This window comes from Podarcis vaucheri (assembly GCF_965113315.1).
Source record: "Podarcis vaucheri genome assembly, chromosome: 8".
In the NCBI taxonomy this organism is placed as follows: Eukaryota; Metazoa; Chordata; class Lepidosauria; order Squamata; family Lacertidae; genus Podarcis; species Podarcis vaucheri.
The window spans coordinates 59,953,794-59,978,548 of NC_138766.1; the positions used below are offsets into that span (position 1 = coordinate 59,953,794).

A 24,755-nucleotide genomic window follows, 5' to 3' on the forward strand; every position below is an offset into this window, starting at 1 on the left:
TCTCCAATTCACCTTATGAGAATAGTTAATTTTGTGCAAGAGTGGGGAATCTTTTGGTCCAACATGCCAGATCTTTATCTTCTCCCATGCCTGCAGGTTAACTTTGACGGGTTGTGGTGGTGGTACACTGGTACCTGCCCCAGATTCCCAGGATCTTCATGCCATTAAGGCTACTTTTCAGATGTCTACTGAGAATCTTCATCCAATTCACACTCAAGAAGATGCAGTTCCAGAGCGACAAGGCTGGGCTTACTGAAATACTCAGAATATCATTATATTTAAGTGATTTCAGTAGCAGAGTTGTTTCTGTCCAGGATATGAAAAAGAAAGGGATTTATCTTGACAAGAACCATTCACTAAGCAGAAATATCCCTGAATTATATTTTGCAGTTGCAACAGCCAGTCTGTGACGGGAACCAACTTTCAAAAAACTTAATTATGATGTTACAGATAAGGGAACTGCTGAGACTCTGCTTCTGTATTGCTATATATTTTACATTTAAGAATCAAATGAGAGAGTATATACAGAGTGCCCAGATGTGCTGACATTTTTGGATACCTCTAGAGAGCTGGCGGTAACAGTTATGAAGAGTCACAGCAGATATCCGCCATGGTACGAAGAAATAGGTGGAATTTATTCAGTACTTGGTAAAATAGTTGAAGAAGTGTGTAGCTACGTGCCCACAAGGATAACAACCATTCTGTCACACATCTATTACTAAACGGTTTCAATAGATTTTTCTGTGCAGCATGATTTCCATTCTGGTCTTCTGCTGCCTTACCTTGGTTCCCTCACACCCAAGCAAGGTTTGGCTCCCAAAACCATTCACCTCATTTGTCACTCTGGTTGTGAGATGCCACTCATTGAAAACCTTACACTGGCTTCCTGTCCACTCCCAGATCCAGCACAAGCTTATTGACTGTGCTTTCACAGTCCTCCATGGCCTTCAGTACATTCTGCCCATGACCTTTGCTTCTCCAGCTTCACAACCTTCTGCTGTCTGAACTAGTTCTCCTGCTCCCTCAAAAGACTCCACCCTTTCTCCCTTGCTGCCCTGGAAACTTAGAATCACCTCCCAAAACACCTGTCTGATACCACCACCATCTTCATTCAAAGCCTTTGGCTCAACCCATAATGTATCACAGTTCCTGCAACTTATCCTGTAATAAGTAATCCTAACCCTGCTTACATAGAGGAAGCCCCACTGAATTCAAGCTTGCAGCCTAATCATGTGCAGCTGAAAGAACTGGATGTTCTTTCCCTGTGAACCCTGCATCCTTCCTTGGTTGCTTTCTCTGTGTTAGACTCTAAGCTCAAGGTGGGGATCAGTCCCCTTGCATTCTGTAAAGCTCATTACAGTTATTTATTTATAAGTATTATAAATGGCAACAGGACTGATGGTAGTGGAAGAATATGGACTGTGGAGACAGAAGTAGCTGCATTCCCATTCTTTCTTCTCCCCCCAAGTTTTATTCTCTGGTCTAAGTGCTATTCTCATACAGGGAACCACAGAAGAAGAAGCAGGAGGCTGAGTGAGCTCTGTTGTGCTATCATGGGAAGACAGATTCTAGGCTTCTAAATAGGGATGCGCCTGCAGTTCCACATCTGTTAACTAGGTTGCCATATGAGAGGTCACTAACTTTATGCATTGCTGATCCATATATGGAAACCAGGGATGGACAGAACAGTCTGTTTCTGATCCATGTCAGTACTGCAGATGTTCATTCATAAGGTTCATTTTGTCCTGTTTCCACATTAATCTCATACATACATATACATATATATATATATATATATTTACAAAAATGCATGAACATTTATATTTAAACATGTATTGAAGTAACCTATTCTATCTCAAAATATGTATCAAAATACATATTTATCTGAATTTGATTATTATTTTTCTGCTGCTGTTGCAAATTTGGAGAAGAGCAAAATCAGAAAGATAATACATACCAATTCACACATTCATCCAGAAGGTGTCAATTTGCATCAGAATCTATAGAAATCAAATTCCTCAAGCACCCCTGGTTTCTCCTTTGGATGTGTTCTGAGGATAAGGATGTGTGTTTGTGTGTGTGTAGTGACTGTCCAAATGCCAGTACTTTGTGCTTCAGCTCAGGTCTCTGTTGAGACAGTGTCTGGATGAATGACTGGAAACAGTGTCTGGATGAATGACTGCCTGGGAGTGATGCTGCCCCAAATTCCATGGTGGGATATTAATATAATAAATAAAAATAAAGGGCTGTATTCAACTAAGTCCTACTCAGAGGAAACCCACTGAAATCAATGAACCTAAGTTAGCCATGTCCATTAACTTCAATGGGTCTGCTGTGAGTAGGACTTCTTACATAATAATAATAATAATTATAATTCATTTATACCCCGCCCATCTGGCTGGGTTTCCCCAGTCACTCTGGGTGGCTTCCAACAAAATATTAAAATACAATAGTCTATTACACATTAAAAGCTTCCCTAAACAGGGCTGCCTTCAGATGTCTTCTAAAAGTCTGGGAGTTCTTTCTCTCTTTGACATCTGGTGGGAGGGCGTTCCACAGGGCGGATGCCACTACCGAGAAGGCCCTCTGCCTGGTTCCCTGTAACTTGGCTTCTTGCAGTGAGGGAACTGCCAGAAGACCCTCGGCACTGGACCTCAGTGTTTGGGCTGAATGATGGAGGTGGAGACACTCCTTCAGGTATACAGGACCGAGGCCATTTAGGACTTTAAAGGTCAGCACCAACATTTTGAATTGTGCTCAGAAATGTACTGGGAGCCAATGTAGATCTTTCAAGACCGGTGTTATGTGGTCTCGGCAGCCACTCCCAATCACCAGTCTAGCTGCCGCATTCTGGATTAGTTGTAGTTTCCGGGTCACCTTCAAAAGTAGCCCCACACAAAGCAGATTGCAGTAGTCCAAGCGAGAGATTAGAGCATGCACCACTCTGTGTGAATACCTTTTAATTCTATATTTAAACAAAATAAAATGACTTTTATTGCAAGTTTGCTCCTGAGAGCATCATTGCTGTGAATCCTCGACAAACCCTATCCCATGATACTGATGACCCTTAGGGTCCAATCCCACCTCAATCCCACTGTCATACAACTTCACTTCAGATCCCCTGACCATGGTTACTGAAACAAATAGTTTTATAAATTAAATAACCATCTCCCCAAAAGGCTGAAATAGACTACACATGAACATGTCTGTGCTGTAAAACGCAGTCAAAGACAAGACTTAAATGTGGGGAGTTGTGTATCCTTTTCTCCAGTTTCAAGGCCCTAAATAATTTAGTGCACTAATTCAAAGAGTGGCTGGCTGCACAGTTCCGTCTAGTATGCTGGACAGAAGCCTGTTTGCCTTCAGCTCAGGAATTATTAAAGAGTCCCCTCATTTCTGAATACTGAAGCCCATGGTAAAGCTTTCATCTGTTGGCCAATCTCAACATGCAAAATAAATCTGAGGATCTGGTGCTTGTGAAGTTTGCCTCCGGGGATGGAAACGGAAAGGAAATCCTTTGTGATTCTGCTTTGCAGCTCAGTGCCATTCACAATAAACTGAGATCACATCTTACATGGTTGTTGACGGCATGGGTAAATGCGCCTTTCTTTTGTTTTCTGTGCAACTGCCTTGTCCTTGGGTATTTGATATTTGTGCAAGTGCACTTGATGGCTTGTGACCTTTCATTGCAGTTCTCCATCATGTTTCCTTCTTCCTCACCACCAATGTGAAAACAGAGTGACATGGCCTTTTGACATATCTCTTGACATGAGGGTGTTGTTCTCCTGCTGTGCCTCGTGCCGTGCTGCAATTTGCTACTGGACAGAGAATGTGCATAGAATACAGGGGATCCACTGGAGACCAAACAGTCTCCACCTTTCTGCCAAGTATGGAGAAGAGCAGGTGCTCTCTTGCACCAAGCCCTGACTTTGGTCCAAGAATGATGCTCTGGCCACCTCTGTGATATTGCAAATGATCTCCGATGCACCTCTTTGGCTTTTTGGTATCCTTCAAAATATTCTTAGACCAAGCAATCAGTTGCATTGCTTCAGAGGTTCCCTTCTCAACTGCAAGTAGCACTGACTGAGAGCACGTAATCTGTTGCCTAGCAATTCCCATAATACATTCTCTTCCCATAGAACAGATATTAGCATAGCTATATGGATGGTGAAAGCACTGACTGAAGTTTAAGGAGGCAAGGAAACAGAGTCTAACCTCAAGTTAAATACACATGGGCATTTTTGATTGGCTTTTTAAATCCCTGGCTGCCTTTGTCACAGTATTTTGGGCACTCATCTAACTCCTGTCAGACCCGGCGCCACAAAATCTTTCTGCAACACTCCTGATGTTTTGCACTATCTCTCTTGGATCCTCAAATGAAGCAAATTGCTTATTGTATTCATTACTGATCATATAACAATTACATTGCATGATATGCCCATGCATAAATATGAAGTATAACTACTTTGAACTGAGAGCCACACACCAAGCAGAAGCAGCAGAAGAGTTTGGATTTGATATCCCGCTTTATCACTACCCTAAGGAGTCCCAGGGACGCGGGTGGCACTGTGGGTTAAACCACAGAGCCTAGGACTTGCTGATTAGAAGGTCGGCGGTTCGAATCCCTGTGACGGGGTGAGCTCCCGTTGCTCGGTCCCTGCTCCTGCCAACCTAGCAGTTCGAAAGCACAAAGTGCAAGTAGATAAATAGGTACCGCTTGGGCGGGAAGGTAAACGGCGTTTCTGTGCGCTGCTCTAGTTCGCCAGAAGCGGCTTAGTCATGCTGGCCACATGACCCGGAAGCTATACACTGGCTCCCTCGGCCAATAAAGCGAGATGAGCGCCGCAACCCCAGAGTCGGTCATGACTGGACCTAATGGTCAGGGGTCCCTTTACCTTTTAAGGAGTCTCAAGGCGGCTAACAATGTCCTTTCCCTTCCTCTCCCACAACAAACACTCTGTGAGGTGAGTATAAGACGCCCCCTATTTTGGGGAACTCCAAATTAAGAAAATGGGGGGGGGGAGATTGCCCAGAGTTGCTGAGCTTTTTTTAGGGGGGAATCCGGAAAATCGCTCACCTGCCTGACATATGCTGCCACTCGCACACATTGCAAGTCGCACATCATCTGTCCCCTCCAATCGCCCGCAGCAGCAGCTAGTCAATACCACCCCTTGCCGCAGCCACCAATAACACGCCCAATAGCCGCAGACAATCTCCGGCTCGCGACAGCAACAAATCCCATGTCCCCCCTATGCACTATCCGAGTATAATACGACCCCCTATTTTTTAACATAACTTTAAAATAAAAAACATTGTCTTATACATGAAAAAGTACGGTACTTTCTTCAAATTCAAAGTGATCTGCAAGGATTCAAAATTCTTCAAATCCTATACTTACCACACAGCTGAAATTTGGAATAGTCGCATACTTGTAAGAGTAGGGATACAGCAACATCTGGGCATATGCATGAAAGGACAGGTAAGCTTTTATTTGCTTCCGGTGTTTGCGAAGAAAGTGAGCTACAGCCTTCACTTCTGGCTCAGATTCAGGGAAAGGACCACAGTATGTGTCGTCGCAGGGGTGGGTGGAAGCCCCTTCATCTGCGTGTTGAAAAGAAAAAGAAGCCCAAATTAAACCCACAACATTTAAATTGGACGCAAGCCAGGAAAACGCCCACAGATATCATGCTGGGCTCTATTTTTATTAAAATAAACTCTCTTGAACAAAACAAAACAAAACAAAAAAGGAATAGAAAGGACCAGTTGGCCAAAACCATTTTGCTGCCTGAGGCTAAGGCAGGGGTGACGTTAGGGAGAGTAAGGTAACAGCATCTTTCAGCGAATGCTGGTGGGCAGCAGAAGGAGCTGCTGAAGGACAGAGTGGTGTGAGCCACATGGCTTGTCCTGCACCCCCATAACTATCCTACTGTCTTCAGGTGCACTGGAGGACATTATCCTATTGCCCATGTGGAAAGTAAGATTGAACTGCCATTCTAGTGCGTTTCTGTACATTGAATGGTGGAGGTACCATTCAGGCAGCAAAATATATTGGGCTGGGCAAAGGTGAAGTCCATTATATATGGGCTGACTGCTGAATCTCACTTTCAACCCTGGCAAAGGGACAGTGCACCTGAGTTCGACAGGCTCACTTTGATGGGCGCAGGGGGGTGCTGTGTGACACAGCAGCTCTGTCCTCCAACACTGAGTTGCACACAGGTGTGTTTCTTATTGGTTTGGACAAAGGATTTGGCCTAAATCAGAACTTGGAGCCCTTCCACTGAGGCTGTTTAAACTGAAGGCGTTATTTAAACCAGGTTGGATAGTGCCTGAAACCTTTCTTGTAGTAGCTTCAATACTTCAGAATAGCCATGCCAATTAAAAGAAGTGGATGGAGTTTTTGTTTCTACCAGCATGTATGTTACGACCACAGGAGTGCAGATGCAACATTCCCAAAACACTAACCATGGCTTAGTCACAGGGAGGTTTACCAGTTTCTGATCTGTTAATGGTTAGCATGATGTCCTTTATGCTCTTTGTGTAACTAGCTTGGGTTTAATACATAAAAATGTGTAACTAGCTTGGGTTTAATACATAAAAATATATTTTTTCCAGGAATTCTGCATAACAATGAGACCTTGACTGCTGCATTTTTGCTGCCACAAGGGGCTTATTAAACACTCCTTTTTAATAAATACCATTTGCATAAAATGTACTTTAAATAGTAAGGGGATGAGAACCAGCATTGCATGATGATCCTTAAAAATATGAAGTATAATAGGCTATATAATTAGCATAATAACTCAGAAGTAGCTAAATAGCACTTGCATAGTCTGAGGAACTAAGACACAAGAACTTCTCTTCATGGCCATCAGTGAAAAAATGCAAAGATTATCTTTGTCTGAGCTCAGATGGGTACTTTGTGGTAGCGAGGGCATGTGGTATACTCTCTGCTAAACAGACAGCCACCAAGTAATCTAACTCAAGAGAATCATCTCCTAATTTCTTATCAAATGCTATAACTCAGTTGTTTTCAAACCTTCTCGCTTCAGGAAAGTATTCCCATATTGACTTGTCTGGCTTGAAAAGACCCGCATTAGTTCAAATTGAGCTGTTTAGATGCTCTTCCAAAACTTTTCTTGAGGCAGCTTTGGGTCTTTGCCAATATAATGGATTGGTGTTCTTCATTCATAGGGCTAATTTCGCAGCTGTTAAAAGACTTATCTTTACCTCCTGTTGCTGCTACTGATGTTAACTAGCACAGATGAAATTGAGTTTATACCAGGCTAGAGAAAGTTAGGTATGGATGCTTCTATTCATGACCATCCTGCCACAACCTGTAAATCATGGGTAGGCAAACAAAGGCCCGGGGGCCAGATCCGGCCCAATCGCCTTCTAAATCCGGCCCGCGGATGGTCCAGGAATCAGCGTGTTTTTACATGAGTAGAACGTGTGCTTTTATTTAAAATGCATCTCTGGGTTATTTGTGGGAGCACAGGAATTCGTTCATTCCCACCCCCAAAATATAGTCCAGCCCCACACAAGGTCTGAGGGACAGTGGACCGGCCCCCTCCTGAAAAAGTTCGCTGGCCACTGCTGTAAATGGTAGTTACAAGATCTAATCGAGGACTGGGTCACACTGACTTATGTCTCCTTTGTTGCAGTAGAGACTCCAAGACTCATACGTGATGGGATTCTCTGATGGGGCCACAAAACCAATTTGCTACTGCCTGAGAACATGGCACAATGCAATATAGCTGTTATTGCATGGCCTACCTCAGATGGTTACTTCCTTAAGGTTACAAAGTCAGGAGAGGATTCTTTCAGACAGAAACAAAGCAATAAATTATTATTTTTAGATGGATTTGATCATTATTTTACAGCATTTATATATGGGATGATTAACCTCAATCTTCTTTTACTAGCTATGATTTGCAGCTGACTCAGGTAAATTGTATACTTAACTTTGGTAGGCTAAGCTGATAGCAGCTGTTCCAATTTCCTATCGAACCAATAGAATCTCTGTGTACTATTCCTGTATCATCCCCGCAATTATGAGGAACACAAATATTAAAAGAGAAATGCTAGCTGCCATGCACAGCTATGCAGTTCTTTATATTATTACTATATTATCTAATGTTTTTCATTCAGATAAGGTTTTCAAGTTTAGGTGGGGAAGGATAAAAAGGAATTCAGTAAATGTCAGCTATTGTCAAATGCCAGAGTTACTGTCACAACAAGACAATAAAAATCCAGGAAATGACAGAATTGCTCTACAAGGTTGTTTCAGAAGATGGCCGAATTGTTCATCTCCCACTGCAGGAGACAATCATTAAAGTGAACTCGATATGTTGTGCTTTCTTGAGATGGATGAAGGAACGAAAACAGAGCGTATGGGTTGAAAAACTTGGTAGTGGCTTTCATATTGATGCAAAGAGATGGAACAGTGGATAACCTGTAACGTCCCAACTATATAGGCTGAGAGAGATGGCATTATCTCCTTCTGTCATAAACCCAGAGACTCAGACACAGAGTCTTAGGGTCCAGTAGTGCCAGTGGAAGAGCACCACCACTAAACTATAACCCCAGCTCCCCTGGCCCCAAGATACCAGAAACCCTGGACCCCAAATCTGGATTTGTGCCAGAGAAGAATTTACCAGCTTCTATGTTGTTGTTGTTTTCCATAAAAATAAAAAAAATATGTATATTTAAAACCTGGGACCTTTTGCTTTCAAACCATATGATCTACAACTGAGCTTCTCAAAAATAAACAGTCTGGGTGTGCCTATATGTATGTCACTAGTAAAATTAGAGACACAAATGAAACAAATAACTCCATCCCATGTGTACCATAGACTGCAAAGCCAAATCTGGAGATATTCCTACTTGCATTAGAGAAAGGAGTGAGCCACAAGAGGTAGGCGCTGTGTCAAGGTGCTTATGCCAGAAAGGAAGAGAAACAGAGCTGACACAGAAATGTTGCCTTAAAGGAAAAGAAACAGTCTCGCTCATTGAATGCCAAACATGTGCAGAAGAAATGCAAAAACAGGATTCGTGCTCAAAACCTACCTGCCCTCAGGCACCTGTTAAGAATTTCAAGGCCTGGAAACTGGAGATGGAACTAAGACATCTCCATGAGAACACAGAGTGAAGGTTGTTTTTCTGAATAAAAACAGGTCAAGATAATACAAACTATGACTTCCCTGTTCAGTTTTTTTTTTTTTTGGTCTCTTTGAGAGAGGCAATGTAAGATGACAAATGTTCATGGGATTCGGAGCAAAGGACTTTCAAGCTCTAATTCTGTCATAGTTGTTGGCTTGCATTGTATCCTTGGGCAAATATGCAGCAGTTCCATGTCTCCATTTTACTTCTGAAAAATCACTGACATCAAAAAAGGACTGTTCTAAGAATCAGCTATCTATAGGACGGCACGTTTGGGGGGGGAAGGATGCACATGGGAGTGCCATCTGAGCAGAGCAAGCACGGACGTGTATATTGATGTGAAAGGTAAAAACTAACTGAAATGAGGGATGAATTCCCGCCTGGGTTGAACACATTTGATGTAATAACAAGCAATATATAGATAAGAGAGCCAACCAGATGCAAATCTGTTCTTCATGTCTTCAAAAAAAGGGCAACTGAGTTTCAGAATTAAAGAATTTACTCACTTCATTCTCTTCTGTTTTGTTGTGCAACAGGGGATTAAAGGAATGAAGGAGACCAGAGGCACTGGCATAGATTCACTAGGCAACCGTGAGGCAGTCTCTCAGTTTCTTTAGGCTATAATATGAACTAATTAAGCATAAATTAATTAGAATGGGCCTAAGATGTGGAGCTGTGAATCAGGAAGTTCCTGCTTTGAATTTCATCTCTCATTTTGAACACAGTAGGTAGCCATTGGCAATCTACTCTCGCTCTTGGCTTCAGCCTTCCCATCTGCAATATGGAAGGTAATAGCAATAGTGACTTTACTTTACAGGGATGTTGTATGTATTACAGCTAAATAATAAACGTCAACCACTTTGAACACTTGAAAGCGCTATACAAATGGTAAGGTAATAAATTTTATTATAATTTTTATTAATTGCATACATGGGCTGCTGATTAGTCACATACCGTGCTTTTTTCTGGGGCGACGCAGGTGTATGCATACCCCTAAACATTTTGTGAATCTAAGTTTGGCCTCATTGAGGGGCAGTATTTCAATATGAGTAGGAAAATGAGTTTTCCCAGTAGTGATGTATGGAAGTGAGAACTGGACCATAAAGAAGGCTGATTGCCGAAGAATTGATGCTTTTGAATTATGGTGCTGGAGGAGACTCTTGAGAGTCCCATGGACTGCAAGAAGATCAAATGCATCCATTCTTAAGGAAATCAGCCCTGAGTGCTCACTGGAAGGACAGATCCTGAAGCTGAGGCTCCAATACTTTGGCCACCTCATGAGAAGAGAAGACTCCCTGGAAAGGACCCCCTGATGTTGGGAAAGATGGAGGGCACAAGGAGAAGGGGACGACAGAGGACGAGATGGTTGGATAGTGTTCTCGAAGCTACCAGCATGAGTTTGACCAAGCTGCGGAAGGCAGTGGAAGACAGGAGTGCCTGGCGGACTCTGGTCCAGGGGGTCACAAAGAGTCAGACACGACTAAACGACTAAACAACAACAGGAAAATGAGAGTACCCCTAAACATTTTTTTTAGGAAAATAAGCACTGGTCACATCAATTATTTGAAACCCACAAAACTTTGTAGTTCTCTAGTGGGTTATTATGCCTACATCTAGTTTCATATTGAGGCCTACAGGGCTAAACTGCAAAGTCCGATGGCATATCCCCCAACATTCCTCAAATAAAAATAGGGACATTCTATCCTGCATCAGTGCCCCCTCCCACACCCGCCATATACGCACACTGCCAATGGAATACGGGGGGAAAGGGCGGGGCTGACTGAGCTGCCCCAGTGGGACTTGCATTTAAGTATGGATGTAATTCTAGGCCAGGGATTGTTGCTTCTTTCTTTCTGCTTGCACCAGGTGAGGAGTGAAGTGTGACTGATCTCTGTGTTCATAGTAAAACCATTAACCATGGTTTGGTTTGCTTCGCAACCTGGACCATATCCTATAAAAAATTTGCAGTGCAATTTAATATCCTAGATAATAAAATGGCTCCATAGCTTGCTAATTCAAATACAGGCTAATTCTAGACTTACCACACCATTTCACCTTCCAGTTACGATTGGCATCTACGCCATGGCAACGGAATCTTGAATTCTTTGATCTTGTTTTTCTCCAAAATCGATCCTATCCATAATTGTTTAGAACATGGAAATACAACATATATATTGGTAAAAAAAGCATCATGTGCAAATTAACAAATTCTTGTAAAGATACTTCATGAACTCCCTCCCCAAACACATATTTTGAAACACAGGTGGCTCTCAACATATGCTAGGGTTAAGTTCCAGGGATAGTCTGTAAATCCAGAACTGTGTATAGTCAAAACACATTGGGTTCAACGGTAGGTGGGATTGCCAAAGTCCTTGTTCCTAGATGTCCGCCATCTTCCTTATTTTTTAATTTGGCCAAGTGCATAAAGCTGAACGTGCACAAGTTAAATGCAAGCATGTTGCAAATTACCTGTACTTGACTGCATTCGTAGAATCACAGAATTGTAGAGTTGGAAGGGATCCCTAGGGGTCATCTAGTACAACCCCCTGCAATGCGGAAATCTGAACATGCAGCCCCCCCATTCAATTTTAAACCATTCCAGATCCTGCAATGTGCTAGTAGTTTTACTGCTGCACTACAAGGAGGATATCAGTAAAAATATATACTGAATTCTAACTCTACTAATATCTTAATTCTGGAAACATGACTTACCTGGGTCCAGCTAAAATGGTATCCATCCACATTAAAAATAGGCATGATGTAGAAATACAGTTGATTTAATATTCTTCTCATGGCTGGGTCACTTTGATAGGTCTGGAGAGCCTATGAATGGGCAAAAGAATAATCAAAGTAATGTCTGTAATCAAAAACCCATAGGAACCATCCTGAACCCTATATATATATATATATATATATATATATATATATATTGCTTTCGTAGATTTTCACGGGTACAGGAATGCAGGTTTTGGTGTCTTCGGGTGTCTTCCCGTGTAAGAGTCGGGGTGTCTGTGAGACCTCGTCGAAACGTCGCACAGACACCCCGACTCTTACACGGGAAGACACCCGAAGACACCAAAACCTGCATATATATATATATATATATGCTTTCGTAGATTTTCACGGGTACAGGAATGCAGGTTTTGGTGTCTTCGGGTGTCTTCCCGTGTAAGAGTCGGGGTGTCTGTGCGACGTTTCGACGAGGTCTCACTCGTCATCTTCAGGCTGGTGCTTTCGGCTTCTTGTTAGTTATATATATATATATATATATATATATGCTTGGGGGGGGGGACACACAGAGCAGGACTAGAAACATAAGGCATGCTAGAACTCAGATAGACTTTGGTGCTCAAGCAAAGTTCTACTAAGACAGGCATCCCCTCGTACTAGGATAATGCCATTAAAAAGAAGCTCTGCTTCTTTGTTGCCAAAGTCCACTATTCTGGAATGGCGTAAAAACCCCCAACATTCCAGTGCCATTAATCTAGTTCCTGTCTTCAGATATTATTGGGGCAACATGGAACCAGATGACCTGGAAGCAGCTCCCACTCCAGCCTGAGTCAGGCCTAGGTCAACAAATAAAATAGTAAGTAGATAGAGATTTAAGAGCACAGCTAACAATCTGCAGATAACTAGGTCTACTACTGCAGTCTACAGGGTCTGAGCACTACTATGATCCATGGATGCTGAACTGATTCATTATGGCATACAGAAGTATATTTGCCTCGCAACAATTCATATTTGCAAGTAAAATACATGGAAGAGCATTAAAACTTAATGGATTCTGGGGTGTCTATGCCCCATTGATTAATAATTTCACAGCAGTCTTGTGATGGTTGTTTGAAAATTCCTTCATGCAGAAGCTTCTACTGTGAAGCCCATCTCCCCCCCCCCCCCGCCTCCCAAAATCAGGTTTATAAAACTTCATTTATGTTCATGAATGTTTTTCATTCAGAATTAAATTCAGTTGCCATGCCCCGTAATGATTGCATGTGAAACTGAAAACAATATATAACTGAATTAAAAAAACACCTGTTTTAATCATAAAAAGCCCATAGCATCACTTGTTACATAAGGGAACTGATTAGGTTCGTACTTTCTGCAGCAAGGTTAGAGATATTGGTATATTTGTGGTACAGTGGTACCTCAGGTTACATATGCTTCAGGTTACAGACTCCGCTAACCCAGATATAGTGCTTCAGGTTAAGAACTTTGCTTCAGGATGAGAACAGAAACCGTGTTCCGGCAGCGCGGCAGCAGCAGGAGGCCCCATTAGCTAAAGTGGTGCTTCAGGTTAAGAACAGTTTCAGGTTAAGAACAGACATCCAGAATGAATTAAGTACTTAACCCAAGGTACCACTGTACTGGAAATTATGGAATATTGCACTCTCAGAGAGACTGACACAGCAACTTGGCTCATCCAAAGGAAATGCTGAGGAGTACAATTTTTATAAAATGCAAAATAGCTTTTAGCTGCCAGAAACAGCGTTCAACTGACATCTCCAGCACAATGGTGCAGCTAGGTAACATTAGACCCTAGATTTAGGCCACATTCCCACCATACATATAATGGTAGCACTTTAGTAGTCATGACTTCCCCCAAGAATTCTGGGAGCTGTAGTATGTTAAGGGTGCTGAGAGTTGTTAGGAGACCCCCTATTCCCCTCACAGAACAACAGTTCCCAGAACTCCCTGGGAAGAGAGATCGGCACTTGAACTACTCTGAGAATGTGATGGGTGATGGGAGTTGTAGTCCCATAACAGCCGGAGGGCCAAAGGTTAGCCACTCTTGCTGTACACCTTCCAGTTATGCTATATTTATTCTCCTCCTGTATTCCTTGTATTGTTTTGAAGTAGATAAACACACAATGTCATGGCAAAGATTTGGAAACTGCCATAGTTATTTGCAAAAGCATGTATGGCATGCCTCACTGTGGCAACAGTAGGTACTGCACCCTATCTTTTAAAAGAATGCTTAGCAAGCTAATCATTGCTGAACATATTTCATATTTATTACAGTTTTATCTCCTCCCTTTCTCCAAGGAAGTGAGAAGGTGTGCAAGGCTCCCTATCCCAAACCATTTTATCCTGTCAATAACCCTGTGAGATAAGGTTAAGCTGCAAGACAATGTCTGAGCCATGGTCATTTGGTGAGCATTATAGCTGAGTAGAAATTTGAACCATGGTCTTCCTAGCCCTAGTTCAGCTCCCCAACCATCATACATCTCAAAAGGACTGGAAGATTTGCCACATATCAGTGCATAGAGAGCAACATGTAAGAGCTACATTACTGTGTGCAGGGGCGTAGCTAGCTGCTCTGGCACCAGGAGCGGCAGGGGTGGGCGAGCCACCCACGGGGACACCGCAGCAATCCGCCCAGGGGGGTGACGCAGCGAGCCGCCCACAGAGTCCGCCTGGCGGACGCAAGCCCCATGCTGCTGTTTCGGGCAGCGTAGGACCCCAAGCCACCACTTCACTCCCCCAGGAGAGATACGTGGCTCACGTGCCCTGCAGGCCAGGCCCAGCGATAAGTGCCAACCCCCGCTGTCCTAAGTCAAGAAATCAGCTAGTCACAATGGCAGTGGAGTTATTCACTGGGATGTACCAGGGCGCTTCATCTTTATCTATGCAGGAAATGGCTGATAGCAGATTAAGCTGCATTATGGCTGCTAGCAATATTGTCAAAGGTTAAGGTTTGAGAGCACCATAGCCTCGGCTCGCTTCTGACAGATACGGCTACCTTCACCCTAGTTAACCATTACAAATAAGTTCCAGATACAAAGGCAGCAAACTGAATGCGCCGGACTTACAATTTCCTAATTCCAAAATACAACAGAGGAATTGATCCTTACTTCTTTCACAAACCACTGGCAAAATGCTGGTCCAATCCATTCTCTTGCATGGATTCCACAGTCTATCCAGACAGCTTTCTTGTAAAGGCGTGATCTTTTCCCGAGCTGCAATAGTAAATGTGCATAAGTGAGGAGAAAACAAAAACAAAAAACACAGGCCAGCGTCCAAACTACTACTTGTGTCAAACCCTTGTGTGGAATTGTTTCCTTTTTCTTTAAACAGCTGAGCACCATAAACTGCTTTTGATAGTTCCAGAAGAACTTAACTTTGCAGCGCAGGAGGAAGCAGCAAGAGCAGAAACAAGCTTAAATCTCCTACTGGACTCACGGAAATAGTTTCACAATTCTTTGGCTCCTGGCTCTACTATCTTACAAAATAAAATTTGATGGTATGTTTTCCCCTCCTTCTGAACACTTTCAAAAGAATTACATATCAGGCTTCCTTCCAACTCTACTGTATGATTCTATGTTCCTAGGTAGAATTTCCTTGGCCATTCATGTTTATTGTTGTGAGTTTAGTGGGTTGGATAGGCTGTATGCCTGATTCAATAGGCATTTGAGTTCCTGGATTCAACAGGGACTCAGTTACACCTGCACATTTTCAATCCTGAACCTTTCAGGAGGAACCCTTTTTGTATTTTGGTTGTAAATATGCATGTGTAAATAAACCATATATCATAAAGACACTACCGTCTCCGCCGTCACTCATTCCAAGGAAACCGAACCCCAGGTTAGCACATGAAACCACTGCAATTTTGCACCACTCAAAGATTGGGGTGGCCCTACAGCATTATATGCCAATAACTTCACAAACATTTTATCAATTTTATTTTACCTTTAGCACAAAAAGTGGTCTTCCTTCATATGACTTGCCAACACTGAACACGTGGACAAGATCTGAATGAGTTTTGTTCAGGTGATACATCCAACTTTGAATCTGAAAAAGCAAAAACAAAAAGAGACAAGATGCATCTTTTTAATTTGAATCATTTTCCTTATCATATATTAAGGTTACCAGACATCCCCGTTTCCCGGGGACAGTCCCCGGATTTACAAATCAGCCCCCATACAAAATCCATTGAAGTTGACAAGTGTCCCAGGATTCATTGAAAAAAATATCTAGTAAACTTATCATATATGACAATGAAAAACCAGCACAATATTGCAAAGGCTAGGAATCCCTTAAAGTGTTTTCAATGCGTATTATAGAGTTTCCTAGTTTGCATATTTTTTAAAGGTTATTTAAAAGGTTCTAGAAATAACACAAGTTTGCTAATTCCCCAGGACATGCACTTGCGAATACATGGGATACCATTTTAACGTTACCTACTTCCTCCAGTGAATGATATATTTCATAGCTGTATCCTGGTAATGATCTACGATTCCTGGATGACCCCAAACCACTTTGCTTTTCTACTGCTTTTTGCAGATCAGATATGAGGACGCTGTGTCAAAAGAAAGCAAAATGAATAAATGCAGACCAAGGAAGAAAGGGCACAGAAAAATGCAGGAAAATAACACTGTTACGGTAAGCTGAAGTTACATAGATTGCAACACGTCGAGGAACTATTTGTGTCACTTTCATAAGCCTGCCTAAATTGGTTGTGATAGCATTCTGGTATACTGTAATGTGCTGTCAAACAAGCTAGTTGTTTTGAAATATAACAGTACTTTGGAAAATGCTGAGTTTTTTTGGTTTTTTTTAAGGGAATGACAGAACATGATGTAAAGTAATTAGCCAGTATTGAAGTTTAAATGAAAAATTTAGTATCTTCCACATTTTTGCTAGATCCTGTTTTACGTCCAGACTTCTAAGAAGGGTTACTGTGAAACTGAAAGAAGATTAATCTCTTTTTCCTATCTGGGATACGTTAATCTTTGAACCTGAAAATGCAAGTGGGTCTGGGCTCAGCCATTTGTTGCATTAGCTTCTCTACTCAGCTTTGCCTAAACCTTGTCAGCTTTCCCATGGGCCGAGGACTTGTGCAAGAGGGCTTTGCCCCCTCTCCTCTCACCATGGGCCTCCTGCACCCCCAAATTGGCCAGGAGAACTCCCATAAGGTGTATGAGGAGAGGGAAGATTGTTCTGGTGTGCTTGTGCACACAGGGCATTTGTAGTATCACAACACTGAATTCCACCCTTAATTTTTAAAAGCCTATTTAATTTATTTATTGGTGTGGCTGAGAGGTGGGTTTGGGTTTTGTTTTGTTTTGGTATATCGACTTTATTCTCCAGTTTGTTTTTTATTTTTTTATAGTGATATTATGCTGCTGTTGTAAACTGCTCCATGGGTGCATTACAGAAGCATTGTGAATAAATAAATAATGCTTATATTCAAGCCCACAAAATTTGTTATGTGTTTGCTATCTTGCTGTCCCAGGTTCCCTTTCGGAGGATGGGTCGGATAGAATTTTAATTAGCTTGTTAATTAAATCATTCCGTATATCCTCCCTTGAATATTTGATAGCTCAAAGGAAACTCTAAGAAGCACCTTGCTAGCTTCACTTCTTGTGTTGTTGTTTTTTAAAGATATGTTTTAGCCCCCAGAGCCATACAGAAAAGTTGGAACATGTAATAGCAACATCTGTTAAAGCTAATAGCAACACAAAACCAAATGAACAAGCAATGTCTTCCAGGAGTCTAAGTTCAAAGTTTGTGCGATGTCTCCACTAAGAATACTTTGCGCCAATTACGTGCACATGCGTGTGCTACTTCCATTAACTTTAGAATTAAGAGTCTTTTCCTAACATGGCAAAGACAAGGCTCAAGTAGAAACATGTCAACAGTGTCACATTCTATGATCTAGTTAAATCAATCTGCCATTTTAAAAAAGAAAACAACGCCACAGCATTATGGCATCTCGATACACACTCCCACTACACCTCCAGTATAAAAATCCCAAATAAGGGTTATTTAGCTAATTTCTCCATCTTCCTGACACACAAATCCTGATCTTAGAATTATTGGCTCCTATTGAGAGAGACAGAACTCTGACAAATGCCGCTGAGAGTTTAAAAACATGACAATGTGGAATGGTAAGTGCAATTCCTACTGAAAGCAGAGGAATTAACAATAATAATGAATCTGTGCTCCACACGGGCCTTTTTGGTGACAGGAAATTGACTAGTGTATCCCTAGCATATAATTTAAAAGCATGTGTGCGCTTGCAACTACTCAGCATACTTCTACTTAACATTCAAGTGCAAATTAAGCAGACTGCGGAACCAGTGGCAATAATTACCATTTATATAACAAATAAACCAGACCTGGGAGCACTGAAGAGATACTGGTTTTCATTCTAAAGGGGACTCTTTAATTAAACTGTCTGCCCAAGAGAGTTCCTGCATGCTTCCATTCAAATAACAGTTTTGTAGGAGGTCTGTGTACTCTCCAGCCATTGTAATTAAAAAGGCACAATATTAAATGGAGCATATTTCTAAATAAAATAGATGTAACAGACCTAAACCATGGCAGAATGCATCAGGTGGCCTTAGAGGAACTGAAATCCATGCTTACGTATATTGGATGTTTGCTTGTTGTAGGTAAGGTAGAAGAATTTGCGAATTGTTCCTTGATACACGTATGTCTGTAACTGCACCCTTTGAGATGTAGGAGATGCTGCCAGGCTGCCACAGGTCTACCTGTAGTGCAGGAACCAACCTGTAATTCATATTTATTCAGTCTAGATTGAGAACATGAATTTACTATATAAAAGGTCATCTTCTTCTTATGCACTCTAATAACATGTCAGAGATCATCCTCATGTGTAGGTACTTACTACACCCTGAGAAAAGCAGATTTAATATTAAACATTGATCCTGAAATAGCCAAAAAACACCTATGCTGAAATGGGTAATGTGTATAAGGCACAATTTCTTCAACTTAATTTTTAGCCCACGTGTTTTTCTGTACATTTAAGCAGATTTATAGTCTATAACTGTTTGATATACATCCTTTCAAAAATCATGTCAGAGGATATGTGCATGCTGCTTTAGTGATTTGGTGTCTGAAAATGAAAATCTTAAAAAAAACCCTAAAACAAATACTCTTATCTGCCACACGGCTACCATAATTCAACCAGTGATTAAATGTATTCTCTGCATCCGATTCCTACACAATTCTTCAAAATACCGCGTAGTCTCTTAATATTATATCAGATGATGTAGCCAGTAGATGTTCCTTTCAGAGTTTATTCTTCTAACAGGTCAACCGAAGGAAAGGAATCTGTCAATAAGTAGAAAGCATTTGGCGTTACAGCAACACATCCCTTGGAAAAGTGTCATGCAAAAGCTCTGGATGACAGTTCATTGGGCAAAGAAAGGGCAAAATGTTTGTTTGTTTTAAAGCAAGGGGTATTTAAGGCATAAGTCCTAAAGACTGAAACTCAGACAATGAAACTAATTGTACAATCCTAAGGTGCACTGCTCAGAAGTAAGACCAAAGATCAGTGGGTCTTACTCCGAGGTAAAGGTGGCCTGGAATCGCAGCCCAAGCCAGTTGAAAACATAAGAGAGGGAAAAGAACATCTCTCTGAGGGGCAAGATTAGAGTATCTTCTTCCCCAAGTAGGTTTTTAATAAGAGGCCCAATGAGAAAAGACACATGGAATAATGGCAGTGGAAATCTTCCAAGATTTTACTGGGCAAACCTCAGCACCACTAGCTATGTCAGGCTGAAACAATTTGCCATTTGCAATAGCCACCATGTGGTGAGGCTGAATTCCTACAAGTGTGGGGAGACAGGAACATAGGAAGGTGTATTATACACAGTCACACCGTGTAGCTCACTATTGTCAACACTGACTGGCAATGGCTCTCCAGGGTTTCAGACAGGGGTCTCTCTCAGCCCTGCCTTGAAATGTTGGCAGGGGCAGCCCATCCCGTTTTGCCACCTGAGGCAAAATGGGGAGGTGCTGGCCCCCAAAGTGGCTACTTCAGTCCGCTTCATGTCCCTAGATGTTGGGAACTGAATCGTTGACCTGTCCCTAAACCACAGCATGAGTAAACAGAAGCTGAGAACTTATATTGCCCCACACTCCCCTCCCCCATTTTTCTCCTGGGGGGAAACATGGTTGCAGAGATTTGAACGAGGCATCGCACAGAATACATAAATTTGTCAAAGAATAGTAGCTTTACAAATTTGCCTAAGTACAGTGTGTGCACTTGGTGGAAAACACAAAAATGCCAAGGGTAAACTGAGAACGAACCAATTAGAATAAACCTTTTGTGGGCTTACATTTCTTTAGGTATAAACAAGTTCCTTCTTGGATAGATTCTCAACTTTATTACACTGGTTTCAAATTTATTTGCTTTTTCCCTTGAGGAAGGAAGAATGTTGGTAATGTGATAGGTGACTTAGATTTACAACATAAGCCAGAAGCACTCAGTATGTGCTTCTTAAAACATGTCTGCATTCTAAGGTCTCAAATTTACCTTGAAGGTAATCATAAAATTAAAGCCATTTGTATGTTATTGCTATCCTTTGGCTCTTTTACTCTTCAGCTTATCAACCTTTGTTGTGCTGATAGATTTGTAGAGGCAGAAATATGTGGCTGTTTTGCATGGTGTTTGGGGATGGTGGAAGCGATGTTATCCTGCCCGCTATCAGATAGCAACTGGCTGCATCACAGGATGGCTACGTGTCCCACTTTGAAGAGGACAATCCTTGGTTTGAAGGACTGGCAGGGCATAGTTCTCTATTGGAATGTTTGCAGGTCCTAGTTTAAAGATAGGTAAAGGTAAAGGGACCCCTGACCATTAGGTCCAGTCATGACCGACTCTGGGGTTGCGGCGCTCATCTCGCTTTATTGGCTGAAAGAGCTGGCGTTTGTCCGCAGACAGCTTCCGGGTCATGTGGCCAGTATGACTAAGCCGCTTCTGGCGAACCAGAGCAGCGCACGGAAACGCTGTTTACCTTCCCGCCAGAGCGGTACCCATTTATCTACTTGCACTTTGACGTGCTTTCAAACTACTAGGTTGGCAGGAGCTGGGACCGAAGAACAGGAGCTCACCCTGTCGCGGGGATTCGAACCGCCGACCTTCTGATCGGCAAGCCCTAGGCTCTGTGGTTTAACCCACAGCGCCACCCGTGTCCCAGTTTAAAGATAAAGAGCCATAATAAGGGAGAACAGGAGGGATCTTGGGTTTGTCCATCAATGATCAGCACCTGGTCCATAAACTGAGCAACCACACAGGTCACTTGATCACAGTCTTCCCCATGATGGTAAGATGATTGTGTATGTGTATATTATCTGCTCCTCTTTATGGTGAAACATCTCCTCTATTTTGGCAATGTATAAGTGGCCACCCTATTTGATATCCCTATTGAGGAGGTCATGCTTGAAGGCTATCTACCTACCTATTTTCTATCTGGTATCAGGCATGCCTGTATTTAAAAATACAGAAAACATTTAAAAATACAGATACTCAGAAATTCCTCATATGATAACATTGGTTCTTGACATTCTTGATCATCATCTCTTATTTTTGTTCTTTATTTCTTGCTGTGCTGATAAGACTCTATTTTTCCCTAAGTTACACACACAGAGACAATAGTCTCCTATTTATAAGTGATGTACTGCTAGAAAAGCATTGCAAAGATGCTTTGGAGGAAATTGTTCATGATTGTACACAGCTACTGCTCATAAAAGTAAAAAATGTTTGTTGCTTTAAAAGGATTAGAATAATATTAGAGGCATGCTTAATACAGAACTATATAAATGGTGTCAAAGTATGAGAATCAGACAGGGTTCATATGGTATAAAAAGATGTTTTTTCTGATGCCTCTCACCCTGTCTTTTGCAAATGGCTTGTAACTAAGCACAGAACAAACTCTGTGTGGAAGGACCACCGCTTAGCCGTACAGTGAATGTTTTGCAAACAGGTGGTTCCAGAATCCATCCCTAGTGTCTTCATTTAAAACAATCAGGCAAGCAATTTGGAAGTTCCTGCCACAATTCTGAGCTAAATGGACGAATAGTCTAATCTTGTATGAAGTAGCTTCTTATGCTATGGATTCCTATCACTCAAGCTGCATTCCTGCATTTATTTATAATTTATATACCACTTGATTGTAAAAACAACAATCTCAAAGAAGTTTCCTTTGGGGATAATCAGTTAGTGGCAGTAGGTGGGGCCAGAGACAAAAGTGGGAAGGGTTCGCAGGATTGCTTTGTTCTGGTCTCACCCTCACTTTCTTTGTCAGCCCATCTCTCTCATGTTTTTCTCCATTTCTCCACAACAACCACCACCACCACCATCCTTCAGTTCTTCTAGCCTCCCTAAGCATTCATTCATGTTCTTACATTTATATACTGCCTCTTTGAATGCAGTGTAATGTGCATATGGCTCCCAGAAAGCCTGTAAGCTGCCATCTAAGCTCTTAACAGACCCAGATGTACTGAGCTTCAGCAACTTGGTGGCCTCAAGTGCCTTCAGACCACAAGCCGGAATGAATGAATAGATAGATGATAGATAGATAGAGATTGAGACAGAGATATGTGTGTCAATGATCCTTCAGAACATATTTAAAAGCCTCTGATGAAACACTCTGCTCATTCTGTCCCTCAGTCCACAGCACTCCTAGGCCCCCAAACTCACCTCAAGTTGTTGAGAAAGGATCTTCAGTGTCTTTGCTGCTTTCTCATTCTCAGGAACAACCCGTAGCACTTTATCCCTGTTAAGGAATACTGAAATGAAACCCTAAGTATTCTTTTTTTCAAAAAGAAACATAAGTAAGAGGCAGGGAGGATAACAATAAAAATGTAGATGCAGATTTAACTACAGCTTACATACCGATCACAAATCAGTATCACCTTTTTTATGTCAATGTCTTGAATAATTCATACCATCACCTGGAGAAATGTGAACTCTCCCGCTTTGAGTTGTTAAAAAGGATGAAAAGCTGTGAATATTTGCTTCTTGTTGTTCTTATTAATTCTGGAAAGGGGGGGGGGAGAGATAATCTCTTCCTATCCAATAAAAAAGTATTAACAAAGAAACACCAAAACTTAAGGGTTATTGTATAAAGGAAATAGCTTGGAGATGGAGTATGTGTAAACAGATAAAAACCTGATTCTGAAGCACTGTAGCTCAAAGGATATTGTCAGATAGGGAACAGATATTGGAAGTGACTGGTGACCTACAAAAATCTTAATTATATTGGGTATGTGCCTGCTTCAGATGGATTAATACGGAAATAGAAAACTGTGGCCTTCCTGGTGATTTTCTGGACTGCAATTCCCATACCCTTTACCATTGGCTATACTGGCTAGAGTTGATGGAAGTTTGGAGTTCAACAGTATATATATGGTCACATGTTCCTTTGTTACACACTTTATTGCCATTCAATATCAGTGAAATCTGTGTGTATGGTAATAAGTTATGTAAGCACTTTCTGGAGCAACAAGCCTCGTGTGGTTCTCTTCCAATCCTAGCTGCTTTTGAAGAATTAAAAATGGTGAGTGGCATGACAGCTAGTATGTTCACAGCCCATGTCCATTAAAAGACAAAAAACAAACCTGAGTTGGCCACAACAGGAGGGAGGTTGATGTTGAGCAGGGGCAGCCAAAATATTGCCCTTCAAATGCTTGGGACTAAAAAAAACATTATCCTTGACCATTGGCTATGCTGGTTGGGCATGATCAGAGGTGCAGTCTAAAGCATCTGGAGGATGCCAGCATCTGGAGGATACACCTCTGGTGTAGAGGAACAGAAGTCAACTGTTTTTCCTGATTCAGCGGTAAACAGTGGGGTTTGCCAGGGAATGTAACGTGGCAAGTGGAAAACCTCTAGGAACCATGTTTTCTAGGTACGGGGCAAGCACGAGTGTGGATGAGCCCATAGTTGATAGAGGTTGGAGGAGAAAAGGGGAAGAAGGTCTCGGTTAAGTGTGGTCGGATTTGAGGTTTTAATGAAACATTATCCTCTCTTCCACATACTGACAGCGCTGCTTATAACCAAGCATATGGATGTGCTTTAAAGAGTATACAGATTATAGCTTTATAGTTAATAAATCACTTTAGAGGGTGATGAGAAGATTAAATTAGTGACTCTGAAAAGGAAAGCTATTCACTGTTTGCACCACCAGCAGTAATTTACTTAATTCAGCAGTCAGACATACAGCCCCAGGCCCAATCCCTATGATACTTATACTTCAGCCACCCACACATAACCTCATTACGGAGGGTTACGTATAAGTGCCTCTGGCTAGCTTACAAATGTGTATATATTTTTTTCAAACTGAGGACCCTACGGGGGAACTATATAGTGCTAGATATAATCTCACAGGTATTTGGAAAAATATGTTTAAATTGAGGGGGGGGGGGAATAATACTGGATTTTTAAAGCCACCTTTCCATATCAATAAATGAATGTGGTTGTTAGCGCAGACAGGCAACATTTGCAAAATGTGCCTCATACTTTCTTAGGCATTGCCTGAGCTTCAGATTCCCAGACTCTCACTGATGCCAGATAAAGTTAACAAGGCACATAACTGCCTACAAGCTTGAGGCTATATGCGCTTGAAGAATTTTATCCACACTTGCTTCCAAATTAATTCAAACCCAGCTATGCCCACCTAAGGCTCTTTTATGCAATTATGTGCATGCTCTTACTCGTATTCCTGGAACGTTGACATACACAGCACCCTGAGGGTCAGCTATCTCATTGGTCTCAGGTGTATCTGTATGGAGCAAAATGTATGGACTGCACAGTTTTCCCACATGAAAATTTCCCAAGCAGTTTG

At 41.8% G+C, this 24,755-nt stretch overlaps 1 protein-coding gene across 4 annotated transcripts in view; it reads right to left on the reverse strand.

Moving 5' to 3' along the window:
- CPA6 (carboxypeptidase A6) overlaps window positions 1-24,755 on the reverse strand; it is a 41,280-nt gene that overhangs the window by 5,231 nt on the left and 11,294 nt on the right. For 2 of the 4 annotated variants that reach the window (XM_082235331.1, XM_082235333.1), the window contains 8 exons: window positions 22,610-22,685; window positions 18,529-18,653; window positions 16,342-16,456; window positions 15,847-15,948; window positions 15,012-15,116; window positions 11,872-11,982; window positions 11,202-11,292; window positions 5,399-5,601 (listed from right to left, as the gene is read on the reverse strand). In XM_082235331.1, coding sequence (XP_082091457.1) covers window positions 5,399-5,601; window positions 11,202-11,292; window positions 11,872-11,982; window positions 15,012-15,116; window positions 15,847-15,948; window positions 16,342-16,456; window positions 18,529-18,653; window positions 22,610-22,685 — 928 coding nt within the window. Of the gene's footprint in view, window positions 1-5,398; window positions 5,602-11,201; window positions 11,293-11,871; window positions 11,983-15,011; window positions 15,117-15,846; window positions 15,949-16,341; window positions 16,457-18,528; window positions 18,673-22,314; window positions 22,582-22,609; window positions 22,686-24,755 lie in introns of those variants that run through there. The other 2 variants (XM_082235334.1, XM_082235332.1) reach the window with 2 other exon arrangements.